Source organism: Nymphaea colorata, chromosome 1 (genome assembly GCF_008831285.2).
Source record: "Nymphaea colorata isolate Beijing-Zhang1983 chromosome 1, ASM883128v2, whole genome shotgun sequence".
NCBI lineage: Eukaryota > Viridiplantae > Streptophyta > Magnoliopsida > Nymphaeales > Nymphaeaceae > Nymphaea > Nymphaea colorata.
This window is the reverse complement of record NC_045138.2, coordinates 23612600-23639319: the sequence shown is the minus strand read 5'-3', so window position 1 is coordinate 23639319 and position 26720 is coordinate 23612600. Positions and strand designations below refer to the sequence as shown.

The 26720-nt window shown below is 37.2% G+C and overlaps 2 protein-coding genes across 2 annotated transcripts; one reads left to right on the top strand and one right to left on the bottom strand.

Moving 5' to 3' along the window:
- Positions 1-2347: 2347 nt before the first annotated feature.
- Positions 2348-16319, bottom strand: LOC116246901 (cell division cycle 20.2, cofactor of APC complex-like). The gene is made up of 5 exons (XM_031619159.2): positions 16237-16319; positions 12693-12894; positions 11934-12077; positions 2584-3189; positions 2348-2491 (listed from the first exon to the last, which is right to left on the bottom strand). Exons 1-5 carry the CDS (start codon positions 16317-16319, stop codon positions 2348-2350), a joined length of 1179 nt encoding a protein of 392 aa, XP_031475019.2.
- A 6255-nt stretch (positions 16320-22574) lies between these two features.
- On the top strand, positions 22575-26720 carry LOC116252454 (putative pentatricopeptide repeat-containing protein At3g13770, mitochondrial). Its single transcript, XM_031626764.2, has one exon. The coding sequence runs from the start codon at positions 22653-22655 to the stop codon at positions 24555-24557; it is 1905 nt and encodes a 634-aa protein (XP_031482624.1). The 5' UTR covers positions 22575-22652; the 3' UTR covers positions 24558-26720.

Below are 26720 nucleotides of genomic sequence, written 5' to 3'. Positions count from 1 at the left end.
GTTGTCTAAGGGCGTGACCTTTTGCCAAGGAGACCTTGGTTGACAAGGCAGAGGTTGTGACCCTTGCTTGTGGCGATTACCTTGGCAGAAGGTAGTGCTATTTTAAAAAAATCAGGACTGGTGTAGTGATCCTCATGAACTTGTGGTTTCAAGGGTTCAATTCTAGATATTGACATAATGCACTGCTACTCACATCCGAGTGAGTGGTTAGTTTTAAGTTTGAAAGGTAGCTTAGTTGTTTAAATTACGTTCTATTAGTGTGACTGCCACAGTATTATTTTCTCAAGTTTGCTTATTGAACTTAAGCAATTAGTGGTACGTATCATCTCTTGGAGTTGGAGGGACAAATTGAAGTAATTACTTGAATGCTTTAAAATTTACGATCCATCGTGAAAATTTTATTCTCTTACGTGGAACATGAGTGTCAGTTGGTTGGCCAATTTGTTAGATTTTTTTTTTTTAATATTTGAAATTTTCTCATTCTAATTAAAATAAAATATGTTTGAATTTTTTTTTTAAACATCTTTTGCCAATTTAGCTTGAACGTTTCGGACCGAAATGGCATCATTCACAAATTGACAAACATATTATGCAATCAGCAGAGTTGACAAGCCAAAAGTATATGAAAGCCAACAGGAAAGATGAGAGAGGGAGAATAAGGTGAGGTGATTACAGCAGCATCCTAAAACAACTGATAAGTTAACATTATGCAAAATAAAAAAATTAATTAGTAATAGTAATACAAAGATATTTAAAAAAAAGCATGGGGTCGCGGAAGAGGGCATAAAGAAGCCCTGTTACCACTTATGGATGATAGGCATTGTAGCAGAAACTGATGAAGCTGACGATGTCTCTATACAGCGGGAACAATCGGTAAAATGTTATGTTCTGTTTTTTTCTTTTTTCTTTTTTTGTACAATTGTTTCTAAGGTCCTTTACTCTGGATCTGTGCTTGTGATCTTCTTTTGCAAAAATCTTTCGATTGGTTTGTGAATGAGTTTTCACCTTTTTTCCCTAATGTTTCTTGAAATCTTTTAATTCCCTCTTTAATGGACGTGGATAAATCTTTAGGGTTTGAAATTTTTTAAAAGGAAATTGTGGATCCCTCTAACAGTTGGGGTTAGGCAGACCACTGATAGACTACACAAAGAAGCACAAATTTGACTATTAAAAACATTTGATCTTCATCAATTTAATGGCTTTGTGACTGAGCTTTTTGACCAAACGAGCGGCGCTCGTCAGTTGATAATATTGAACACGTCCAATGTGCTGCCAACGCGAAGGCAAAAACTTGCGTTGGTCTCTCGTGGAGATATTTTAATTGGACTATAAGAAAACATACACATATAAAAAGAAAAAAACGTTTCGATTATAGTGACTTTAGACCTTTGAATATAGTTTCACATGTAAGTTCGTTCTTTTTTCTTATGGAAAACCAAACTGAGAAAGGAATTGTTATTATAAGCAGTAATTGCATTTTTTCCAAAAAAAAAAAAATAGTGATACGAACCAACACATTAATGTGACATGATTTCTCGTTTTTAATGAAACCGTAGCAAAAATGTCCCTCTCCCAAATGTGACATGATTTCTCAATTTTTTTCCAGAATAGATGACAAGCACGTTCCGAGAAGAGATGCTCGCTAATACCAGAAGGAAGGAGCTTCGTTTAGATGATCAACATTAATTCCATTTATGAACATGTGAAAAGTTAAATGATGCAGGAAAATATCGTACAAGCATATTTTAGAAACTGATAGATATGAACTTGGCAGAAGGAATGTGCACCATTGAAATTATTCTACTCTATCCCCAAATGTCCCTAAAGACAATGCAATTCGCAATTACTGTCCACCAACACCAACACCCTCAACCTATGTGAAACACAGGGCCTTTAGTTTTCTTGAGATAAACATCGAACATGTCACTTCTGCTCCATTCGGTGCTGCTTATAGATTATTAGATACCTTTGCTCCACATCCCAACAATTTTAAATGCATATGAAGAGCAAGTTTGGTCTCTTCCTTGATCCTTCACTTTTGGACACAGTGATTATAACAACTGAAGACTTGAGTTGGGCTGGATAATGGAAAGATAGTCGCCTTCACACAAACCATTATCCATCAACACCATCCTCAAATAGAACTCTTTTTGCTTCTTCTGAAACCATCTCAGTAGATGGCTCTCTGCCACGGACTAGATTATGTTGATGCATTTAAGGAATAAATCATGTCACATTTGCACTGTATTAGAGGTAGATAGGCACCTAACTCCTAGTAATTTAACTAAATTGAGTACCTATCCCTTGCAGCATATGCCATCTTAAGTCATCTCCTGTTTTTTTTTTTTCACCTTATGCTGTTGAGAATTGCAAATGGCCCAAGTGGCTTGCTAACCAGCTTATTCTTTGTTTCAGGTTTTCCAAACAAGTTCCAGATTCGCAATGTTTGATCTCCTCCAGAGGCAGATGCTACTCTGCACCCATCTGGACTCTGAAAATTTTAGAAAACAAAAGAAACCAGGTCAGCAGTAGATCTAAAGGCTTTTCCTTCTGGTACAGTACTAATACGGAACAGTTTCCTACCTGAGCCATGAATGGAGCCGTGGAAGTATGACCAACTAGCTCTGCCACCATAACCATCGATGGATATTCCCACAATATCAACTGTCTCTGACTATCACCATCGATCCAATCAATCTCATGTGAACTGAGAAGTTCCCCTTCGGTTTTACTCCATAAGAGCGCACAGACATGTGAACCAGTATCCAAGGACTTCAAGCAGGACCCAGAACAAGTATTCCAAAACTTAATGCAACGGTCGGGGTTACCACCCCCTGACGCAAGTAGGTTTCTTTGGAATGGACACCAGGCTAATGCTTTCACTGTACCTCTATGATCATTCAGTCTGTATAGCCACTGATTCTGTCTGCCATTTCGCTCTGATGCCATTCTCTGATCCCAGATGTGCAAAAGTTTGTCATCACCTCCACCGGCTAGTTGTTGGCCTGAGCTCGACCACTTTAATCCACAAACTTCTAATTCATGTCCTTTGTATTCTTCAACCATGTGAGATGGAATGTGTACATCATTATTAAAAATTAAACCATCCATATCACCAGTTGTAAGAATGTGAGAATTCCATGCAAGAGAACCAACTTGTGATTGATGACCACCTCGTAGAGCTCTCAGCTGTAAAGTTTCATGAAAGTATTGTTAGTATATCAGAAAGAATGTAGGGTATAAGCTACAAAATTTCAATTTTTTTCCTTCAAGTTCCATAGACTAAATAAACTAGAAGCGACGAACCACAAATCCTCAAAACTTTCTTCTAGGTTGTAATCCAACTAAACTACGAAGCATTCTTCTATATTTCAGCAAACCTCAAGAGAGGTTCAAATCAAACAACATTTTGAGGACGTAGAGTTTCCACTTTCCGCAGATAAGACGCTGGCAAAAGGGAGCAGACTTAACAAATTAATCCCACTGACCGATAAAGTCAGACAATAATCACGGCCACGGGTATCCGCAGTGGCGAAGCTACATATTTCTCAAGCCGGCCCACATAAATTACCTTATTTATATATCGATACCTAATCAATTTTTACTTATTTATATACAAGTGCTTTTTCAAGATTAAAATGTAAAACACTGGTGACCCGGCTCACACCAGTTCACAGAAATCATCTTATTTATATATTATATATTGATACTTATCAATTTTTGTTCAGTTATATACAAGTGCCCTTTGAAGATTAAAATGTAAAATGCTGATGACCCTTAGCTAAAAATCCTAGGCCCCGTCACTAGGTATTGGTGGCTCGGATGTAATCTCTAATCCGTCAAAATGTAAATCTAATTAGTTATATTTGACAAGAAGCTAACGAAGATACACGTATTCGTATATCTTTTTTGTACATCCTAATCGGAATATGACTCCTAGTCTCGATAATTAGGCAGGGAACAGCAATGTCCGTGTGCAACCCAAATCAGATCCGACCCAGTATTACAAAACTATCTAAAAAATTTTGAAGGGCAAATTGATAGGTGCATCCAATCCAATTGAAATCCGGTACACTATAAAACTATCATCGGGGTTCAGCAACTGTAACATTTCATACAAGAAATGGCAAATGACTCTCTGCAGCGATACACCCTTTTAGTTATTGGTAGTTTGATCTGGTTTTTACCAAACTCTCTCTCTCTCTCTCTCTCTCTGTATTATATATATATATATATATATGAGAGAGAGAGAGAGAGAGAGAGAGAGAGATTGGTAAACACCAAATTACTTGGGCAAGGTAAAAAAAACTAGACATCTAAAATTTGTGTTAAAAAGTGTTTCAAGCAAAATGTTAACCTTGTCAATATGTTTATAAATACTAATTTTATGTAAGTCATGTCATTTTGGTAAAAAGAAATAATCTTTTCTACAGTCAAAATTTTGAAGTTATAAGAGTCATTTGCTTTTTTATTATTAAAAAACAATTTTTAAATTAAAAAATGACTAGTTAAATATATGTTTCTCATCAAATCACTATTAAGATAATATCTAACCCACGACACGAATGGTTCAGGTGCCGTCCGATTAAAGTTTATCGACAGCGTTTCCTGATCTTTCTAAGTTAGCACCATCTTTTCAACAGAGATGGTTATGTGCATTTGCTCCTCCTGTCCCCAAGGAGAAAATAAAGACATGGGAAGACAAATCATTCACAGGACAATGAACATCAAAACAGCAAAGAAAGAAAGGAACAGTGGGATAATAAGCAGATAGAAGCTTGATAAAAAAAGAAACAAAATTAACTGAGAAAACGTCTGCATATATCACATCTGCTCTGCTTCGGAGGAGCTTTTGCTTATCGATGGTTCCTTAAAGTTAGGGTGTTCAGGATCCACAATTAAGGTGTTTAAGTGTCCACAAATATTATGCTTCTTCTGATGTTGCGAAATGGAGAAACTCAACCTTTGTCCAAGTGACTTGTGAGTCTTTTTCTTATTCATTGCGTGGGCACTGTGCGGGCACATTGCTCCATAAGAAATTTCTAGTTTTAGATTGATATTTCAGGGGAATTTTCTTCAATTACATGTTGGTGCCCCTTAAAAACTTTAAAATTTTATAACTAATGCCGACTAAAAGATTGACTTATAACTAATACCAACCCCAACCCCATATGATAAGCACTAAAGAACATATGCAATTTTCATTGGATTTCACTTCGAACACATGCTTCAAGGAATTTAGTTATGAAATTGCATACTGTTTTCAGATTTGATTAGATTTTGGATCTGAGTTTGTTTATCAGATCTAACTGAATAGATAGGCAATCACATCAAAACTATCAAATATCGCCAGCTCCACTCCACGCCTTATTAATTATAGATGTCCAATCAATATTCGATTCAAGCATGCACGTTCATGTGACACAGCCCTTACTGCATTACCCATGCATGAATTATGGGGAGAGGGAATGGAAATTTATATTTATTGGGCCCATTACATTTAGCTTCTTCTCCAGTAATAGCAGCAATAATATGTATAGGTGACCAGAAAGTAGTCGATATGTGCAGTTTGATTATTAGTGTTGGTTTTCAAAATAATGGAAATATTTTGAACAAGATATTCAAACTGAAAAGATGAGGACTATTTTTGTCGTACGTTCATGAAGGAAAATGCATATGCATTGCCAATATGGACATTCTTGTATGTTGAATGTGGTATGATTGAGTACGCCACTTCTTTTTAAATGGTTCGCATTTTCACTTAGTTGCCTCTCCTTCAACATCTGTACATCTGTGACACCCACTGCAGATGTTATTACTGCATTAGCCAATTAGGATGCGGCATCCATTATGTTATGGAAAATTAGTAAACTGACAAAATTGGTTGCAGTGTTCGTTCCGATCTGGCTCTTGTTGATCATCTCATTGTTTTGAAATTCAATAATTATTAATATTTTAATCATTTATTGCCCATAAAATAACAGAACCCCAAGTTTATTTTTCATTTGTCAATTTGATGATGACTAATTATGTGAATAATCTGCTTGCATGAACGGGCACAGGCAACCTTTTATCCCTAATTCACACTCCATGGGCAACAGACACAGGCGACGTCATCCTTTCCCCTTTGAGTGGACTTCTAATTACAACTTTTCAGTTGTATTTGGATGAGACCCTCCAAAAACCATTTGTTAGTTTTTAAAACTTAGTCTGTGTGTTTAGGTGAAAAAACCAAAAATAATTATCCGCTAATAACCTGGAAAAGGGACAATTTTATTTGGAATCAAATCGGCCAAGCTGACGATTCAGCGATTTTGGTTGAACCAGCTGTGAATCAGCGAAAACTTTATATTAAAAAATTTAATTTTTGAAAGTATAAACTTTGAACTTGTAAAAGGTCATTAAAATAATGATGTTCTTAAAAGATTTTGAAAATAATACATATTAAATTTATCACTTTTGAATTGGCTTATAAGGAATTGAATCAGTTTGCCACCTACTTGCTCCCAATCAATTGAAGGCCGATCCTGTTAAGGCTGGTTCCAAGTCCCAGCCATAGTTTGTATCAGGAGTAATAACCCATCAACTTGATGCCTTTGTAACTAATCGACCTCAACGGTCATAGGAAAAAATTTTAACATTTGAAAAAAAATTCCTCTAGATTGAAATTTGAACTTAGGGATAAATAATTTATTCCGACCAAGAGGGGAAGGAGAAAGGAGCATCTCCAGGAGAGGAAGAAAGGATTTGGTTCGTCGAAGGCAGGAGGAAGAAGAAGAAGAAAAACAAGTAGGGGGAGAGAGAGAGAGAGAGCCATCAACTTTCCTTTTTGATTTTCCTTTTTCTGTGCATGGCTGAAAAAGAACATGTACGGAGGGATTGTCTCTTGTTTTTTTCATTTTGTTGGTTACGCTTGCCTCGGATCATCAATGGACGAGTTTATGATTTTTGGTGCAAGGAAGAAGAAGAAGAAGAAAACGTAGAGAGCTTTTTGTTTTCAATAAGTCGTCGGCGACTGTTTTTCTGGCGGGTTCATTTTTTTTCTTTTTGTTTGCTGTAGGTGGAGAGATGCAGCCCGGTAATGGTGGTGTCGGTGCTAACCCTCAGAGGTCGGAGGAGCTGCGTGACGAGAACATTCTGGCAGGAGTACGCAGGAGTCCCCTACCCTCGTTCTATCCACGCCTCCCTCTTAACAACATCAGCAACTTGATTTGGGTCTCTCTCTCTCTCTCTCTCTCTCTCTCTCTCTCTCTCTATGCTCTCTCGACCTGAATCATATGTTCTAACTTCAGCCAACTGAACGGAGGCCTAAGGGAGCCCGGACGACTGGAACTGGGGCTGCAGGAACTATTGGAATATTAGCAGCGGAACGAATCTCCTCTTCCAGTAAGTTCACTCCCAACGGCATGTCAGCCTGCAGTCTCTTCGCGTGCGAAGGGACAACACCTGTGAATAGTAGACGAGGAGAGGAAGAAGCATAAAAGGGGCAGAATAAGGGAAGCAATTGATTCATGGGTTTGCTTCTGGGAGGCGCTTCAATGTCGATCTCATGATCTACCTTTTCAAGGATGTGAGTTGGGTCTTTATAGTCCACCTCCCAGGATTTCCCAAATCCCAGCATCGGTTATGGCAAGAGAAATGCTTGGCAATCTCGTGAATGGTAATAAATTATACTTTAATTCTGTTTAATGAAAACTTTAATTTGGAAATCAATTTTTTTTCTTAACTTAATCTTGTAACTCCAATTTGACCCAATTGCAGTTACGAAGTGAAGGATAGGGCTCAGGGCCACTATCCAACATAAGTTTAACTTAACTTTAGCAGCACAAAAAAATTGAACAGGTTATGTTAATCATGAACAAAAGTTTAGTACTCTTTTTTTAATGCCAAACCTATGTTGAAGTTACTTCTTTCAAAATTTGGCTATTTTTTTGTTCTCTTTGAAATAGGGAAGTGGGAAGGAGAAGATCCAAAGCATTACCCTCCCTGGTGCAGCCTGGAGACATGACAAATAATACCAACTCAAGCATGATGCTTTTGCACCAATGCATAGCCTCAGGATTCTCCACATTAATCATTGTGGATTATTAAAACTCCTTAAGAATATCAGATGGCTACAAATACAACTTTCTTTATTTGCAAACACAGCCGAAGATCAAACATGACAAAATAGTGGGGCTGAGTACTCTTATGACAAGGTGGAGACTATGGGATGTGATGAATACAATCTAGAGAAACTTGCAGTCCTCCAACGACACTTACGCTCCACATTAGGAAACATCTTGCGTCCAACTATGGGGGTAGTCATGCTTGCCTATAAATAAGAAAATTCATTTGATGTGACAAATTACCTAATTCATACTTGTAGAGGTTGCACGAATTCAAGCTTCACTTAATTATGATGCCCCAACTGATATTACTACATGATGTAGATCAAATATCATGTCGATTACCATGTTACTATATTCTTGACAATTATATTGATTAACTGATTACACTAGGTGTAAATAATGGTAAAAAACCATAATCTGTTTTGGCAATAGAAATTGAAACGGGAAATGTTACACCATCCCAAAACGTAATACAGCTTGTGCATAATATTTTGCGGAAACTTTAGACCATTATGAGGAAGAGTTTGTCTATGACATCTATGAATCCAGCAAACTATAGTAAAATAAAATTGATAGGCAGAATAATAAACTCATGTACCACCACATACTGAGGTAGTTAGAACAAAACCTGACATTTTCAAGCACCAACGCATGCACGAATACGTTGTGGAATTGCCTCTAAAGATAGACAGGAATTGAGGCATAGTTCTATAACTGAAGTTGAAGAACAACACTTTCCAGGACTCAAAGGCAAAGTGAAAAGAGACGCCAGACATCCAAACATATTGAATAGATGCAACAATCGTTAAGAAATTGAGAACGTTAAGCTACAGAAGAAAGAAAATTGAATTATCAACAACCAACACAAATCAATTTGTCGTACAAACCAAAATTAATGAAACAAAGTGAACAAACAAACAGTGTGTCGGATATGGAGAGATAAAAAAGAATGAAGCGGTCAAATCCAATCAGAAAATGGATTGATCCACCTTGCTTCACTTTGATCACCTTACCTCCACCTTCTCAGGTGCTTATGGTGTTGTTGCAGTCTCGACAACCCATGTTCTGTCTTCAACAACAACAGCAGATTCAGGCACAGGCGTGGGAGATGGAGCAGGAGCATTCGGCTCCTCTCTTGGAGGCGGAGCATTAGCCCTCCTCCTTCTGGTTAAAGGAAGCTTCCTTTCTTCAGTCTCTGAAAACTTTTTCAAAAAATGTTGAAATATTATCAGTGGAACGAATCTCCTCTTCCAGTAAGTTCACTCCCAGCGGCATGTCAGCCTGCAATCTCTTCGCGTGCGAAGGGAAAACACCTGTGAATAGTAGACGAGGAGAGGAAGAAGAAGAAAAAGGGCAGAATAAGGGACTGGGGCTGCAGGAACGAAGACTGAAGGAAGGAGGCTTCCTTTAACCAGGAGGAGGAGGGCTAATGCTTCACCTCCAAGAAAGAAGCCGAATGCTCCTGCTCCATCTCCTATGCTTGTGCATGAATCTGCTACTATTATTTAAGACACAACAGGGGTTGCCGAGACTGTCACAACACCATAAACACCTGAGGATATGGAGGTAAGGTGATTAGAGTGAAGCAATGTGGATCAATCCATTTTCTAAATGGATTTGACCGCTTCATTCTTTTTTATCTCTCCATATCCGACACATTGTTTGTTTGTTCACTTTGTTTCATTAATTTTGGTTTGTAAAACAAATTGATTTGTGTTGGTTGTTGATAATTCAACTTTCTTTCTTTTGTAGCTTAACGTTCTCAATTTCTTAACGATTGTTGCATCTATTCAATATGTCTGGATGTCCGGCGTTTCTTTTCACTTTGCCTTTGAGTCCTAGAAAGCGTTGTTCTTCAACTTCAGCTATAGAACTATGCCTTAATTCCTATCTATCTTTAGAGACAATTCCACAAAGTATTCATGCATGCGTTGGTGTTTGAGAATGTCAGGTTTTGTTCTAACTACCTCAGTATGTGGTGGTACATGAGTTTATTATTCTACCTATCGATTTTATTTTGCTATAGTTTACTGGATTCATAGATGTCACCGACAAACTCTTCCTCATAATGGTCTAAAGTTTCCGCAAATTATTATGCACAAGCTGTATTATGTTTTTTGGATAGTGTAACCTTTCCCGTTTCAATTTCTATTGCCAAAACAAATTATGGTTGTTTACCATTATTTACACTTAGTGTAATCAGTTAATCAATATAATTGTCAAGAATGTAGTAACATGGTAATCGGCATGATATTTGATCTACATCAAGTAGTAATATCAGTTGGGGCATCATAATTAAGTGAAGCTTGAATTCGTGCAACCTCTACAAGTATGAATTAGGCAATTTGTCACATCAAATGAATTTTCTTATTTATAGGCAAGCATGACTAACCCCCTTAGTTGGACGCAAGATGTTTCCTAGCGTGGAGCGTAAGTGTAGTTGGAGGACTGCAGGTTTCTCTAGATTGTATTCATTACATCCCATGGTCTCCACCTTGTCATAAGAGTACTCAGCCCCACTATTTTGTCATGTTTGATATTCGGCTGTGTTTGCAAATAAAGAAAGTTGTATTTGTAGCCATCTGATATTCTTATGGAGTTTTAATAATCCACAATGATTAATGTGGAGAATCCTGAGGCTACTCAATGGTGCAAAAGCATCATGCTTGAGTTATTATTATTTGTTATGTCTCCAGGCAGCACCAGGGAGGGTAATGCTTTGGATCTTCTCCTTCCCACTTCCCTGTTTCAAAGAGAATAAAAAAGTAGCCAAATTTTGAAAGAAGTAGCTTCAACATAGGTTTGGCATTAAAAAAAGAGTACTAAACTTTTGTTCATGATTAACATAACCTATTTAGTTTTTTTGTGCTGCTAAAGTTGAGTTAATCATAATCATTCATTTGGATGAAATTTTCTAGTATCCCTTTATGTCCATGACTTGTAAGCCTTTGATTTTTGCTATATCAATATGTAAAGGTACAGTATGTATTTTATTATTGAACATTTTTTTTATGTATGTTTTTGAAAAAAATTTCATTTTCTTTATTTCTGGTATTTAGAAACTTCATATTAAGGCTTCTTGTGTTGCAATTTTTTCCAATTGGGTCTGACCACCTTCCGTCTTATGGGCTTATAAGGCAGGGCGTTTCATGTCACGACCCTCTCATGCAACTGCATAAGCATAACAAATAACCTCCTTCCCATCAAAAGCTTTTATCCATATATAATAAAGTGTAATCAAAGCTTGATAAAAAGGACAAAAGTGAAATCTGGAAACTGAGTTGAAGGAGATATGGCAGAGCTTGCTTGTTCAGAAGCATTTGGTTAAGTAAAGCTTTTGCAGAGATCCAGTTGGTTCCTTTATGTCGCCTGTCACTGAACATTCTCTTCGAATGTAAAGTTGCTATGCGGTTTGGAAGTGGATGTCTTTGAAATTTGGCAAAAATAGAATCCCTTGGTCCTCGATCGAACAAGAAATCCAACTGTAGAACAGATGCAAAGTCTCCTCCGATGTTGTTCATACTGTAACTAGTAAACGCAGCAGTTTGGTATTCTTGTGTGGCCACTTTCAAAAGCTTCAAGTGGAGTGAAGAAGACTGGGCCCATGCAGAAAACTGTCACAGATCTGGTTTGCAAAGCAGATGCAACCATAGATAATGTCCCAAATATCATCACCCTCAGAGACAGGGGAGCCATTTAAGTAATGGCAGTGCGGACTGACTGATGGAGCTCAAGGCGCGAAGTGGCGCACCTGTCTTGCAGAGGACAGTCAAGACAGCAGAAATGGAGTTACTTAATGAGTGTCTCTCACTCAGATCAAACCATCTGGCTTATCAATTCATCTCTTGTATCCAGGACTCTACTGTATCTGTCCCTAATTCCAGTCCGTCTGGAATTGCCAGTAAGCTTCCTTTTCCCCTCTTCCCCTTCACTTTCCTCGTTAGAATTGTCATTATCTTCCTCTTCCTGAGACATCCAACCTGTCTTACTCCAACCTTGCAGAAAACGGCGGTCATTCGCCCCATCGTCCTCACTATCAAAAGATTGGTTTCTCCTCCACCTCCCTCTGAGGCCTCCTCTTTCACTTCCTGATCCAACTTTTTTTTATCATGCTATCATCCCCTCCACATCTGCTATCCACTGAAAGATAGGCTCTCGCATTATCTACCAATGTACATGGTGGACTTCTTCTCAATCTCATTTTCTCCAACTAGAACCTCCACATTCTCATTTACAGCATCACCTCTACCTCTTGAAAATTAGCTATTGGCTGGCATCATGTTCCCAAGAACCATCACCTCCAGCGATGGGACCTTTTTCATACTTCTTCCCACTTCTCTGAACCTCCATATTAACTTCCCCTCCAAGAACCATCACCTCCAGCGATGGGACTGTTTTCGTACTTCTTCCCACTGCTCTGAACCTCCATATTCACTTCCCCTAGCTTTCTGCAAATACCACCTTCCATTTTTCAAGCTAAATTTGGAAAGCAGACCATTGGCTGCTTTGGAATGCACAACGACTATATCGAAATGACCTGGGGAACCACAGTGGTCTATCTGCAGGAAAGGGTTCACATACAGCAAAGACTCCCTTTGTTGCTGCAACCTTATTCTTTAACCTTGAAATGATCTTGAATGGCCTTGATGACGAGCTCATATTGATCGCCTCCATATGCATGAATGGAACATTTACTTTGTTAGTGCATCTGTGTAGTGAATTGAAGCATGGATGCACAAGAGTTACAACATCAGCAACCAGAAAAGGTAGAATGGCCCTTGTTCTGCAATCACAAACAACATGATTCAGTCAAACTCTGAAAATAGTCTTTTGCCATTCATCTAATATATACTTTCATATCACTAAAATAAAATCACCAGGCTATATTGCTTTGTATTCTAAATTTTCAAATGAATTGTGAGACACTAAGCTCTTTATTTTGATATGTAAGCTTTTAGGCAAATTGTCTGCTGTCTGTGCAAAAGAAGTATCCTTGGTTGTTGCCAGGTGTACAAAACTAACATGTAACAATGCCAAGATTGAGACATTATTTCATAATAAATGGAGGATAAAGAATGTGTAGGTAGATTCTGTTTGTTGAGAAGAAAATTATATGTTGAGAAACGAAAGCCTTATAAATTGGCTATCTGCTAACCTTTCATTTTTCAGTTGGAAATCTGAGGTTGGGTTAACCTAATCTGTCAGATTATGTGAAGAGATAGAGCCTCCTTTTATCAGATTGGCTTTGAACTTGAAGGTCTTAACTCCAATTTCCAGGACTAGTGAATGAAGTTACCGTGTATTCTAAGGGTGCCAAAAACAATTTTCCTAAAGCCATTCCGCTAATTTGATCATGTAAATTTAGAAAAAGGCACCAAGAGGAAAGAAAGAGATTGTCAGTATTTTAACTAGTGCCCCGGCTGCTTTTACACGATTCCATTAAGATGATCATCACATAATCCACCACACTAAGTGCCAATTAGATGTAATTAAAATATTACAAGTTGAAGTTAAATTCAACTGAATATTCTTGCTAAACAAAGAGGGGGCTTCCTTAGCTGCAAAAATAATTAACAGGTACATCGTTTATGCTGAAAAATGCAATTGACAAAAACACAAAAAACAATTGGCAATAATAATAATAATAATAAAACCTTACTTTAGTATTTGGATGAACTGGTTTTGGTGTTTGGACTCCCACATGTCAAAAACTCATTTTTTACGAACGTGTCAAAAAGTGGGGAGAGGGCGGTTTTCAGGCTTCTTGTTCAAAGTGAGTTTTGTAGCTTTCCCAAAAACCTAATCTTTTTAGATTAATATCTAAGATTCTAAGTCATGATTTAAAAAAAAGCAAAAACAAAACCTGGGCAGTGTTTGGACGAGATATTAAAAAATATATTTTTCAAAAACTTGCTTTTGTGCAAATGGTTCTTTTCATGAGTTTTGAAAAACATCTTATATATAACTGTTGTTTAAATGAATAACTTGAGGGGGTAATTTTTCACTCAAATATGAAAAAACTGTTTTCGGAAAACTTATTTTTCTGAAAATTCCAGTTATTCAAACATGTCAAAAATTACCCCCTCAAGTTATTCATTTAAACATGTCAACATCTTTTGTGCGTGCTTCATTTTCTTTTTGTTTCCTCACTGAATCTCTAGTTCTTTCTAGTATATGGGTAGACCGCTTTAATAAAAAAAAACAAGAATCGGGATCAGTTCCTGGCCAGACAACCTTACATATTTTGGATCCTTTAGGAGCCGAATGAAACAGGAAGGTTGATTGGAGTTGTATCATCCTCTCTTTCAAGAAACATTTTTGAGGACATGGCTTTATTTATAATTTTCTTCTTGAATAGATTTGGTTTGTGAATCATGTGTTAGTAAGTCTAACAAACAACACCTGTGAACTAAAATATGCACTTGGTTGCTGACCCTAGGCACTGCAGGATGTGGATATGGATGTCCCAATGGCAGACTGCTATTGGGTTGATCCAATGATACAGATTCAGCTGATTTGAATTGAATCAGGTTAAATCAATTTGATTCGGTGGCTGACCCAAGACTGCCATGTGTTTTATTTTTTAATTAATTTTAAATAGTTTGAAGAATTTCTTATTTTTAATTATTATATATATATAATATGTATAATATCCATTTATCTTTTATAAGAATTTTTTTTATTTGCCTGATTCACAAACGAATCAGCTGAACCATTGCATCAGACAATTCTCTGAATCAGCAGCTTGACAATTCCTATTCTGTCGATTAAGCTAAATTGAGCTCCAGCTTGGCTCAAATTTGACGCCGGCTAGAACTCAAGCTGAGCACAATAGAACATGCTCAAGCTGAACTGGACTACACACTGTCGAGCTCTAACCTGACTTGCTTAACTCATTTATGTTAACCTGTCTTGATTCCTTTAACTTGTTTAACTTGTCCACTCAATTTACCAATTCAACTACGATTGAACCACTTTTATGTAGTTGAACCCAACCAAATTTAAACAAGTCTAGTTTTATACGACAACCAACGAGGCGTTAAATAAAGAGTAGTCTTGGTTTTTAAGTTTTAGATTTGCTGAGAATTTATCCCGACAATTATAGGGATGAGATTGGTTGAAAATAGAAGAAATTAGAAAGCAACTGGACGACAACATTTTTGGCGTTGGGAAGATGTAAATCGATTAGATATGTGGTTCAATTTTGAATTTATTTAGTTGGATCTGGTAAACAGTTCTGAATCAGATTTGTCATACAAATTCATAATCAACACTCTGAATTACACTCTGAATTTTATATCCGACTGAGATCTGATGAGGATTCAACCGAATTATCAAATCTGATATTTGTCAAGGTGCTAGTTGGATGCAAATTCGATTTTAGAATCAAGGTTGGAATCCAAGTCTTAATCCAGATCCGATTATAATTAAAGTCAGTGAAAGATGTAATTAAAGTCAGTGAAAGATGGATCCAACCTCAATCCAAACTGATTATATCCCTCATAACTACATATATATTTAGACAAATAGCTAATTATACTTTTTGATGGGTTCCATTTCAAACCCGACTAGTATTCAAATCCATTATAGTTTCATGAGCATAAAACATTGGATACAGATAGTCTTCTCAATCTCAGGGATGTAAATTGATTATCTAGAGAATCAGAGATCAGGTTTGGGTTATATGGTAGCAGTGGACTGGGAAACATATACCCTCGACTTTACTCGGATCTGACAACGTGAGTTGCCTGTTCTGGCGTGACCGGACTTGTCAGATCCAAATCCATTTTTGTGGCCAAAGGTAGCGTTGGAGTAAAAACAAGTGACGTCCACATCAAAGTTTGTGAATACTTGAGAAAGTAAAAGAAAATTGACCGTAAGCCTGGGCACCGGGCCGGGCCACGGTCGGATACCCGGTACCTGGCCCGACACGGACCCGGGCTCGGGCCTTGAAAATTTGATTATCGGGCTTATATTAATGGGCTCGACCCGGCCTGGTAACCAACGGACCGGGCTCGGGCCTGCGACTTTGATCGTCGGGGGCCCGGGAAGCCCGACGATAATTTTTTTTTTTTTGAAAATAAACTTATGTTAGGGTCTTTCGTTGTTCTTCATTCACGACTACTTCACGTTGCCATTGAACTCCCTGCCTCTCCACCTCATTTCCTTATTGTCCTTCCTTTCTAAATTCATCACCTTCCTCACCATCGCCGCTATTTTCTCCCTGCCCACCATCTCCATATCATTTTGTTGTTGCAACTTTGGTCTACGACAATGGCAAAAGTGAGGAAGCGCAGGTCATATGCCCTCGGTAGTGGAGTTCCAATCGCAGTGCGTGAAGAAGCCGCCAATGGAGGGATGAGAGAGGACATTCATCTGCTCGCACTAGGTCACCACTAGGCCCTTGCCGTCAAATCCTCCTTCGGCAGCCAGTCTTACTCACGCACGATCCACAGAAAGGGGCACCCGCTTGCTCGGATGCCCTTCACGGCAGCAGGGTAAAACTAAAAAGTCAATGAGAGAGAAGAAATTGGTGTGGTTCGGCCCGAAAAAGCTCGGCCCAGCTCATTAATAATTGGGCCGGGCCGGGCCAGGCCTTGGGTATAAATCAAAGCCCGAGGCCCGATTTTGCAAGGGCCCGGCCCGACCCATTTAAAAACGGGCCAGGTCTCGGGCTGACCCGTTTTCAATACCAGGCTTGGATTTTATATTTTTAGTAGGCTGGGCCGGCCCGATGCCCAGCCCTAATGGCCCGGGTGAGCACAAGAAATTTTTTTATATTAAAAAATCAATTTTTTTTAGTTTGGCCTTACCCGTCGCTCCTCTTGACCTGACATGTCGCTCCTCTTGGCTCGACTCGCAAACCATTTGGCCCGCCCCTGAAAAAAATCCTAGTTCTGCCCTGCTTAGGCAGGATATGTGTGTGTTACTTCGTATAAAGAAACTTTTAAGGTAAATCACATGTTCATCTCTATTTAGTCCACAACCAATTTTCACATCCATAAAAGAGTCTACCATGTTTGATCCAAGTCCTATGGTTCAAACCGGTGCTACTTGTCCACATCTACAATGCAACAGCTAGTACGTAGATGGCTCATCGTCACCTTATAACCCAAGTCCTATGGTTCAAACCGGTGCTAATTGTCCACATCTACAATGCAACAGCTAGTACGTAGATGGCTCATCGTCACTTTATAACCTTACATAAAAATTTGATTATTAGGACATCAATCTAACTTATTTACAAAGATTGTTTAACCTAAGACATGTGACATTTCATTTCAATTAGAACTGACATTATTCTCTAAAGATAAACCTTCAACTTGATTTCAACTCCCTCACTTCACAATTGCTCATAGATATTTGTTCCCTTTAGATAAGTTCATTTTCCCCCATCTCCATTCAATAAAGCAATTTCCAGACATTACGATAAAATGGTTAGTGGTAAAGCCCAAAAACAAGGTAGAGTATTTAAGAACATTATGCATCCTGAATAAACAAAAAAAAACAAGAATTTAACATGCTTAATATGTTACCATTCTCAAATATCAACACTCATAAATGCACACATTGAATCAATTGGAAATGGCTAAATGATAGAAGTGGGTAAACCTTAACCGCTAATAGCTACTCCTTCCTTTTGCATGCATGAATCTCATGGAACATGGAGGAAATGCTAAGAAAAAATTCAACCAGATTTTATGGCAAAATAGGGTGTTGTCTTCTTCCAGTAGCTTCTTTTGACAACTGGAGGTGTGCCGGCTGTCAACGGCTACACAAATGAATGATGAAATATGTTGAATATGTTATGGCAAAATTGGGCACAGAGGTGGGGGAAAATCGGGCAATGGTCATAGGATTTCATATAGAAGCATACAAGAATTATTGTTTTTCATTCAAAGCATACTTTATCTAAAACTTTTATGTGGTTTGTATTTATTTGGAAAAGAAAAAGTGCACTTGAAGCAGTTTTTGCTGATTTAAATCATGTATAGTGTTTTTTGCTTTTCCTCTACTGATGATTTTCCAATGCTTTTCTACATTCTCAAGCTTCAAAGTGTTAGATGTCATCTAAGAACTTGCTGCTTGCCCCATGATTTATGCAGTATTTCTCACAATTGTTTATTGTCCTTACAAATATGTCACAAAATATGATAATGGTTCAAAGGTCGATTTTCCTTCCCATTTCAAGGGACTTTCACTTTGAAATTTATGTTGTTGGAGAGATTAAGAGACAGTTACAGTGCAGCCATGTCTCTCTCTCAAATGTAAACTAATGCATGCTAACTACGTGTTCATTCCAAATGGAAGGTACTAATTGTCGTAAAATTTTGATGCTGAAAATTCCTAAAGTAGGTGCTGTTATGTTTGGCTCGCACAAGAAATATGATCTTAGATTAGAAGCTCTATACGGCCAAGATGCTGGGAAGACAAAACAAGTAGATAAGATGGCAATAGTGAAAAAATTTAAATTCAGGTTTTCGCTTTTGATAAATATAATATAATATTAGAAGTTGAACCTGCCAATAAATATGATGAGTTGGTGAGAAATATGAGGAAGAACATTTTTATATTAAGTTTAAAAATGTATCTTTACAACCTTCCTAGCAAGCATTCCTATCAGCAAGTTTTGGTTTCATTAATCATTTATCAAAGCGAGAATGGCCTTAGTGTTGTCATATGACACTTGTTTTGTTTTTTATATAAATATAAAACTATTTATTTATTTATTTTGATCTCAGCTTTGTGTCTTTTCCTTACCCTTTTTCAATTGGTATTTCTTGTTAGTTTAATTGTTAGTTGCAGTTATATGTGAAGCTAATATTAGTTCATATTATAATTTCTTAATCCATTGTATAGGTTAGATTCAGTCTCACCACCCACTTCTTGGTTTTTATCCCTTGTCTAACAATTGTAAGCAAGAATCATTAAACCTTCTAGTGGCTTTTTTTTTACTTGCTTTGTTTCATGTGTTTGCTGTTTTTTGTATTTGCAATTGTCATATATAGTTTCTTATACTTTGTTTGATTACTAACCACTATGATTGTACTAAAACGTATCATAATAAATGATAGTTCTTATGCATAATATTATTTTGATTGTCTTAGAAAACATGAGACGTCTCAACAAGAGAGCTTTAATAGCATGGATGACATTTCAAGAAGAATTGATCGCTCAAGAACAAGTTTTAGCTCCAATTTAGGTTATATTATTTACTATTTCATTCACCGAAGACATCATCAAAGAAAACATTCAATCAATTGGATTATCATTTGAAGAAACACAAAAGGTTAAAGATCAAATAATATATAACCTAAAATATGATATATAACATCACAACATGACACGCACGGGGACAACAACTGTCAAATAATTATGTTACACTCTTCAAAGTGATGGTGGACAACATAGTACCATGCACTGCAAAGTAGAAGAGCAAGTTATCTTTTTTCTCCTAATGTTATCTCTTACATATGAACATTGTTCAGTTCAATTTTGGTTTCAATAGTCCATAGAGACAATATCTCAGTATTTCCAATACATTTTGAGATCTATAATTCACTATTAAAAAAAGTTGAAACAACAATTCGATGGATCAACTGCGTTGAATGAAAGTTTATGAAATAGTAGGTTTTATCTGTATTTCAAGTACAAAAATAATTAAGTTTTTATATTTGATAATCTTCTAAACCTGTCATTTAAATTAATGTGCATTTCAAAATTGTGTTGATGCAAGATCCATCATTCTCTATCAAGCATGATCACTCACAACAGCAATCCTTTCTTCTTAAAGGAGACACTACATGATGTTGGGAACCCCCTACATCTTTGGAAAGATGAGTAAGCTCCACAAGCCAGCTCTTTCTTCATTGGTTGGGCTACCCTTGATGGAACACATGTTTGCCTTAGAGTATCTTTCAATGGTGCACCAAGATATCATGGTTTGGAAAGACCATTCAACTCAAAATATATTAGTAGCATGTTCTTTCAATATGAAATTTACCTATTTATTAGTTAGATGGGAAAGAACTATTTTTGGTTTATGAATAATAAAAAATATTTTGACAAGAGAAGATCAATTAAGAATTCCTAAAGATAATTATCATTTCAAAGTTATATGTGTAGTATTGTTGTGAATATAAACTCAACAATGTCACTTTATTTTAATTTTTTTGGGTAAATATTATCATGTTGATGTTGTCTTTCCATTAAAGAGTGAACTTGTTACTCATTTCAAAAGGCATATGGTATCATTTAAAAGAATATTTCAAACAAGGCCCATAGAATGAAAAGAAGTTGTATAATCATTGACATGCTACTTTAAGTAATGTCATTGAAAGATTTTTTGGCATTTTAAAAAAGAGATTTCCTATTATAGCTAGTTCTATAGAGCAAGTCTGCTCATGTGACACACAAACATGTATCATTTTATCATGTCATTTTCTATATAATTATCTCATAGGTGTAAATCTAGTTGATAACATTATTGATGAAGTTGATTCATAACTTTTAAATCAACCTAATGACGATTATTATTCTCAAGTAAATTAAAGCGAAGACTCTAAAGCTAGAGAAATTACGCAACAAACTATATCCTTAGCTATGTGGCAAGACTATCAGTTACAAGCTCCAATAAATTGATTAGCTATATCAATATGACATGTTCACACACATATATATATATATATATATACTTGCTCTTTTGGTTGTACGAGAATCTAATATTTGAACTTTGCTTAATGGTATGTTTCCTATTAGCTCAATAATTTGATTTTTGGCTCAGTTTGAAGTGCTTTGTTTTGTTATCGATTTAGATAATATTAAACACTTATTGATGCTTTATTACTGCAACATGTGATCGATAATAGGGTAAATGACATTTTTACTGCACATGATAATATTATGACAATGGTAAATGACAAATTTGACAAGACCTTAACAAATGATCGCATCAAAAATCACATGAATTGAAATTCATCTTCAACAAGTGCTATGACATTTTCAAAAATGGCTTAAGTAGATTGAACATTCACCAAATAACAAATATGTAGATTACTAAACCAAAAGTGGCTTTAGTATGTTAACTATTTAATGGAATCTTGTTTTTGTAAATTCTTTGTACTATGCATTATTGAGTTCCTTTGTATGTTTTTCATCTTTTTATAGGCAATTTTACAGGCAGAGAAATGAAGATCTACACCTCTACCAAGTAATTATGGCAAACTACTGACTTTATTTAGGCAAGATAGAGCACTTAGAGAAAGATTTATGACAGCAAAAGAAAGGTTGTGTCTAATGTCTTCAATAAATTCAAGTCATAAAACTTGTGGAGTTACTATCCAGCATATTGATGAGATGATTTCTCATAATCAAGTAATGCTAAAACCTTTTGTCAACATAAGCGATGACTGTGAAGTGCATGAAGTTGATCCTACTCCAAGTTCTTCATCAAAGCATACAAAAAAGTGAGCTATAATGAAAAAGAACTTGAAAGATCAAATATGTGATTGAATTGATTGTTGCTGCAATTAGAAAAAACAGTATAATATCTAAAGAAAGTATTTGCCGCTATTTTTTAGAGGAGTGGATTGTTTACATACTCAGTTGAAGTTGTATATCTAGAGTTGAAAGTAATTGAACTTCAAAAAGAGTTACATACAAAAGCATATATTTTCCTTACTAAGAATAAAAAAGGATTGAGGCAATTCTTTGGTTCTCCCTGTTCTTAGAGAATGGAGATCTTGCTTGGGATGTTGAAGTTATCTGTTTGAGTTTTGAACATTTTTATGATGTTTTTTGAACTACTTGTCATATTCTCACATTCTTTCGTGATTATCATTTGTCATTTCTTATGTTTTTCAGGAGCTAATTGTCATATTTGGACATTTTTTAGGTTTATAGTTACAATTACTTGAGAGTTCATAACTATATGTTTTGTTAATCAAATGACATTATACTTGTTCTTTTAGCTAATTATACACATCATAATATATGAAAATGCAAATTTGTAATTTTCTACTGTGTTTGAATAACATATTTAGTTTTGATGTCAATATTGACCAATGCTATTCAAATTATCATAGTTACTAACATTTTTTTTTTGTGAGAAAGAAAAATGGATGACCAACTTCTGCTATAAGAGTTGTTGACCTATTATTCAATAGGTTTCAACTTATTGTAGAGACAAAAAGAAAAAGGCGAGAGAAAAGAAAAGCAAATGAGAGAGATCCTACAATGATAGAAGGGTGTAAAGGATATTTTCATCAATTAAATTAAATAATTTTCTTTTGTTTCCTTTACATAGTTAAACAAACATAATTTTGTATTTCCTTTCATTTTGTTTCTTTCTTATCCAAATAAATTTTTTAATAGTTTCTTTTATTTCTTTTTCTTTTTTTTTCATTTCTCCTCGTCAATTTTCCCTTCCTTTCTTTTTATTTCCTTTTCATCTATTAAAATACATTCTTTCTCCCATCCATCCAAGCATAACCTTAGATCAGGGAGAAAAGGGGGTTAATCTAATGGATTTCGGTCGGAAGAATGCTGTCTAGGAACTCGAAATCATTGCCTTTTCTTCCCTCCCTCAAGGCCACCAGTCAGTTCGCCACCGCCATTATTCCCAATGCCTCGGGTGATTTGGTCTTGAAGAAACTTTGTGCCAGCGGCCTGCTGAATCAGGCGCTGCTCCAGATGGCCATCCATGGCCATGGCATCAACTTCCACGGTTATGACTCTGTACTGACGGAATCCATCACGCAGAAATCCATAACAGCCGGAAAGAGGGTCCACGCCCACATGATCAAAACCCATTATTTACCTCCCGTTTACCTCCGAACCAGGCTCATAGTGATGTACGTAAAATCAGATCACTTGGAGGATGCACGTAAAGTGTTTGAGCGAATGCTTGAAAGAAACGTTGTCACTTGGACTGCACTGATGACTGGTTATGCACAAAAGGATTGTGGAGTAGATGCTTTAGTACTCTTTGTTCGTATGCTCGAGAGTGGGGTCAGCCCGAACGAGTTCACTCTTGCTACAGTCCTCACAGGATGCACGGGGCCTTGTGGCTTCGATCATGGTCGGCAGATTCATGCCATCGCGGTGAAAACCTTATTACAGTTTCATATTTTTGTTGGTAGCTCTCTTCTTGATATGTACGCAAAGGCTGGCCAGATTGATGATGCACGAATGGTTTTTGAGGAAATGCCTGAGAGAGATGTTGTATCTTGCACTGCAATAATTGCTGGGTATTCGCAGTTGGGTCTTGATAATGAGGCTCTAGAGTTGTTCCGCCAGCTGTTGAGGGCTGGAATGCAGCCAAATTATGTAACTCATGCTAGTCTCTTGAATGCTTTGGCCGGGCTTGCTGCTTTAGAGTATGGCAAGCAGGTGCATGGTCGAGCTATAAGGTCACGGATGGATACCTTTGTTGTTCTGAAAAATTCTCTGATTGATATGTATGCCAAATCTGGATGTGTCAGGTACGCACGGCAAGTTTTTGATAGAATGACAGAGAGAACAGTGATTAGTTGGAACGCGATGCTCGTTGGATATAGTAAACATGGTCTGGGGAATGAAGTTGTGAAACTGTTTGAATTGATGCAAAATCAAAATGTTAGGCCTGATGGTGTTACATACCTTGCTGTTCTTTCTGGTTGTAGTCACGGTGGAATGGTAGAAGAAGGGTTGCAATATTTTGATTTTATGGTTCATAGTAAAGTGATCGAACCTGAAACTGAGCATTATGGTTGTGTTGTTGATCTCTTGGGTCGTTCTGGTCAGGTGGATAAAGCTGTAAACTTCATCCTGCAGATGCCTTTTGAACCAACTCCTGCTATATGGGGATCTTTGCTTGGCGCTTGTCGAGTTCATGCAAATGTTGTTGTTGGTGAATATGTAGCGAAAAAGTTGTTTGAGATAGAACCTCAAAATGCCGGGAACTATGTGATTATGTCAAACATTTATGCAGCAGCAGGGCAGTGGAAAGATGTAACCAATGTCAGGTATATGATGAAGGAAAAGGCTGTAATGAAAGAACCAGGCAGAAGCTGGGTAAAGTTGAATAGAGTAGTTCATACTTTTCATGTTGGTGACAAGTTCCATCCCCAAAGAGAGGAAATCTATGATATGTTGGGGAAAATGACTGCAAAAATTAAGGAAGCTGGTTATGTCCCTGATCTGAGCTGTGTACTACATGATGTTGACCATGAACAAAAGGAGCAGATTCTTCTTGGCCATAGTGAAAAATTGGCAATTGCATTTTGCCTGATTAACTCTGCTCCTGGATCTCCTATTCAAATTGTTAAGAATCTTCGCATCTGTGTTGATTGTCACAATGCAGCAAAGCAAGTTTCCAGGGTTTATGAGAGAGAAATATTGCTGCGGGATAACAATCGCTTCCATCGAATGGTGAATGGTGTGTGTTCTTGTGGAGATTACTGGTGATTAGCCACACCAGTCTACTTTTATTCTAAGCATGGCGTGCTTTCAGGTTTTGTGGTCAGTTTTCTTTTGGTACACTTAACACTAAGGCCCAGACTAATTTGTAGTCTGGAAGATATGCTTAACCAGATTAATTTGCACTTTGGACTGAGCAATTTATTTGAGTGTCATTCAGATCCGTGGGTGCCAAGGCATTGTGACTGAGCAAAGAAAATTGTGGCTTAGGGGCAGAAAAAATCAGTAGCAGTTACATTTCGGGTGAAAAGAAGAAAGCACCTTTGATTTCACAAAACCACCAGGAAGAATCGGTTCGTTCTGTAAGGCATGGGATTCGAATATGAGTTCCTAGATAGCCAATATGCAATACAACCTCTTTTAACCAGAGTCTGATTATGATGACAATTTCGGGGGTCTAAAATCTTCTTGATGATTATCGAAGGATGATCTATGGTTTGGGAAGAAAGAAGAGAAAAATCTTACTTAAATGCTGACACAGCCACATGTGAACAAAAGTACAGCAACAGCTGATATTGACAAATCACTAGCAAAATCCTTTAATGGGAATATATTGATTAAGGTTTTGCATGATCAAACATATGATGCATTTGTCATCAGTATCATGGAGATTAATGTTTGGAAGTTGAAAATAAACATGCTACTGGGGCAAATATACCATCAACAATGTGTTTAAAGTTGTCTATCTCTTGCACTGTAACTTAATTTTTGGATAATTAAGTTATGGATCATGACCGTGCATGTTAGCAGCAAACCTTCAGGTGTTTCAACTCAAGTTCAGAAGCATTGAATAAAGCAATGGACGGTTTGCTGTCTGTATGATTATTGTTAGCTCCTCAAACTGAACTTTTGCTTTGATAGTTGCAGTGAATAATTGTATTTTGCTTGGCTGCACAACAGATTAGCTTGTACAGGTGGGCCTTGATTAAATTCCCACTGCCAGTGTTGGACGCCTGACCATGGATTATTTCATGTACAGTTGGTAACTCATTTTTGTTATCGTGACGAACAAGGGTCCAAGCATTTTTAGATCTGTTAAATCTTTCATGCGTCTAAGGATGCTGGTTGCCAAATGCCTGACTGCAGTGGTGAAAGGCCAAGAAAAATACAAGGTAAATGGTGCTGCTAGGTTTCCCTGATGGGGTTTGGCATTGTGGGCAGGCCATGGCTGCTTGGCAGGCAGTTAGAGGTTCGAACTGCATGGGCACCCATCCTTCAAATAAGCCAAAGCAGGTTTTATCTTAAGGGCAGGGGGAAGAGTCCAGGGGGTTTCACTCACTAGGCAGGCAACAACGTCTCTTGACCCAATTTGCGGTTTCTGCACAAAACAGGGAAAAGAGGAAAACTGGCATTGCTATGTATAATTATGGCTTTTTGAATTGCTGTCGGCCAATTATGATCTGGTTAGCTCTTACAGAAGTCTGAAAATTTAGGGTTTATCAGCATCGTTGCTTAAGATATGCGACAAAGCTGAGACGGTTGGTTCTGACGCAGTATAGTTAGAGTTGGATTGGATCCTGTATTAGGATCCGTTTAAACTTTGGATTAGACTTATTTGGTTATTGATGTATTTCTGGGTTTGGATCTTTTAATTTTTGGACCCAAGATCCAATTAACTCTAGTCACTGCGTCTGGTTGCTTGAGCCTGTGAGCGTGGAGCCTTTTGTCAGCTCATCTTGCTAGATAATGGAATACTTGAGCTAAAGCAGCATTTGTCACCTTTCATTCACTCCAGTTTGGCTGAAAGTTTCAGCAGTTCAGGGCAGAAACATAATTTCCTGAGTTATTGAGTTTGTTGATCTGCTCTCAGATGAACGCCATGGGGTTCCTTCTTTTAAGGCTAGGACTTCACGCACTGTTTCTGGTGGATTTGAGGACTTTGAATTCTTAATGGCTTGTGCATTCCATGATTAAATTACGGATTTGAAGGAATCCGACCATGTGCTACTTCAGAGTTCAACCCCTGCTAATCCGAATGCTGATCAGGTATTGCATAAAAAAATTGCAGTTCACTTTTGCATTTGTGACTTGAAAAAAAAAAAAAAAAAAAAAAAAAAATCTTAAAGTCACCGTAGTTTCAGTGTTAGATTCTGCAGCATGGGCAGTTTGAAAAAGGTCAGTGCGCCCATGTGAGGATGACTTGTTTGGTAC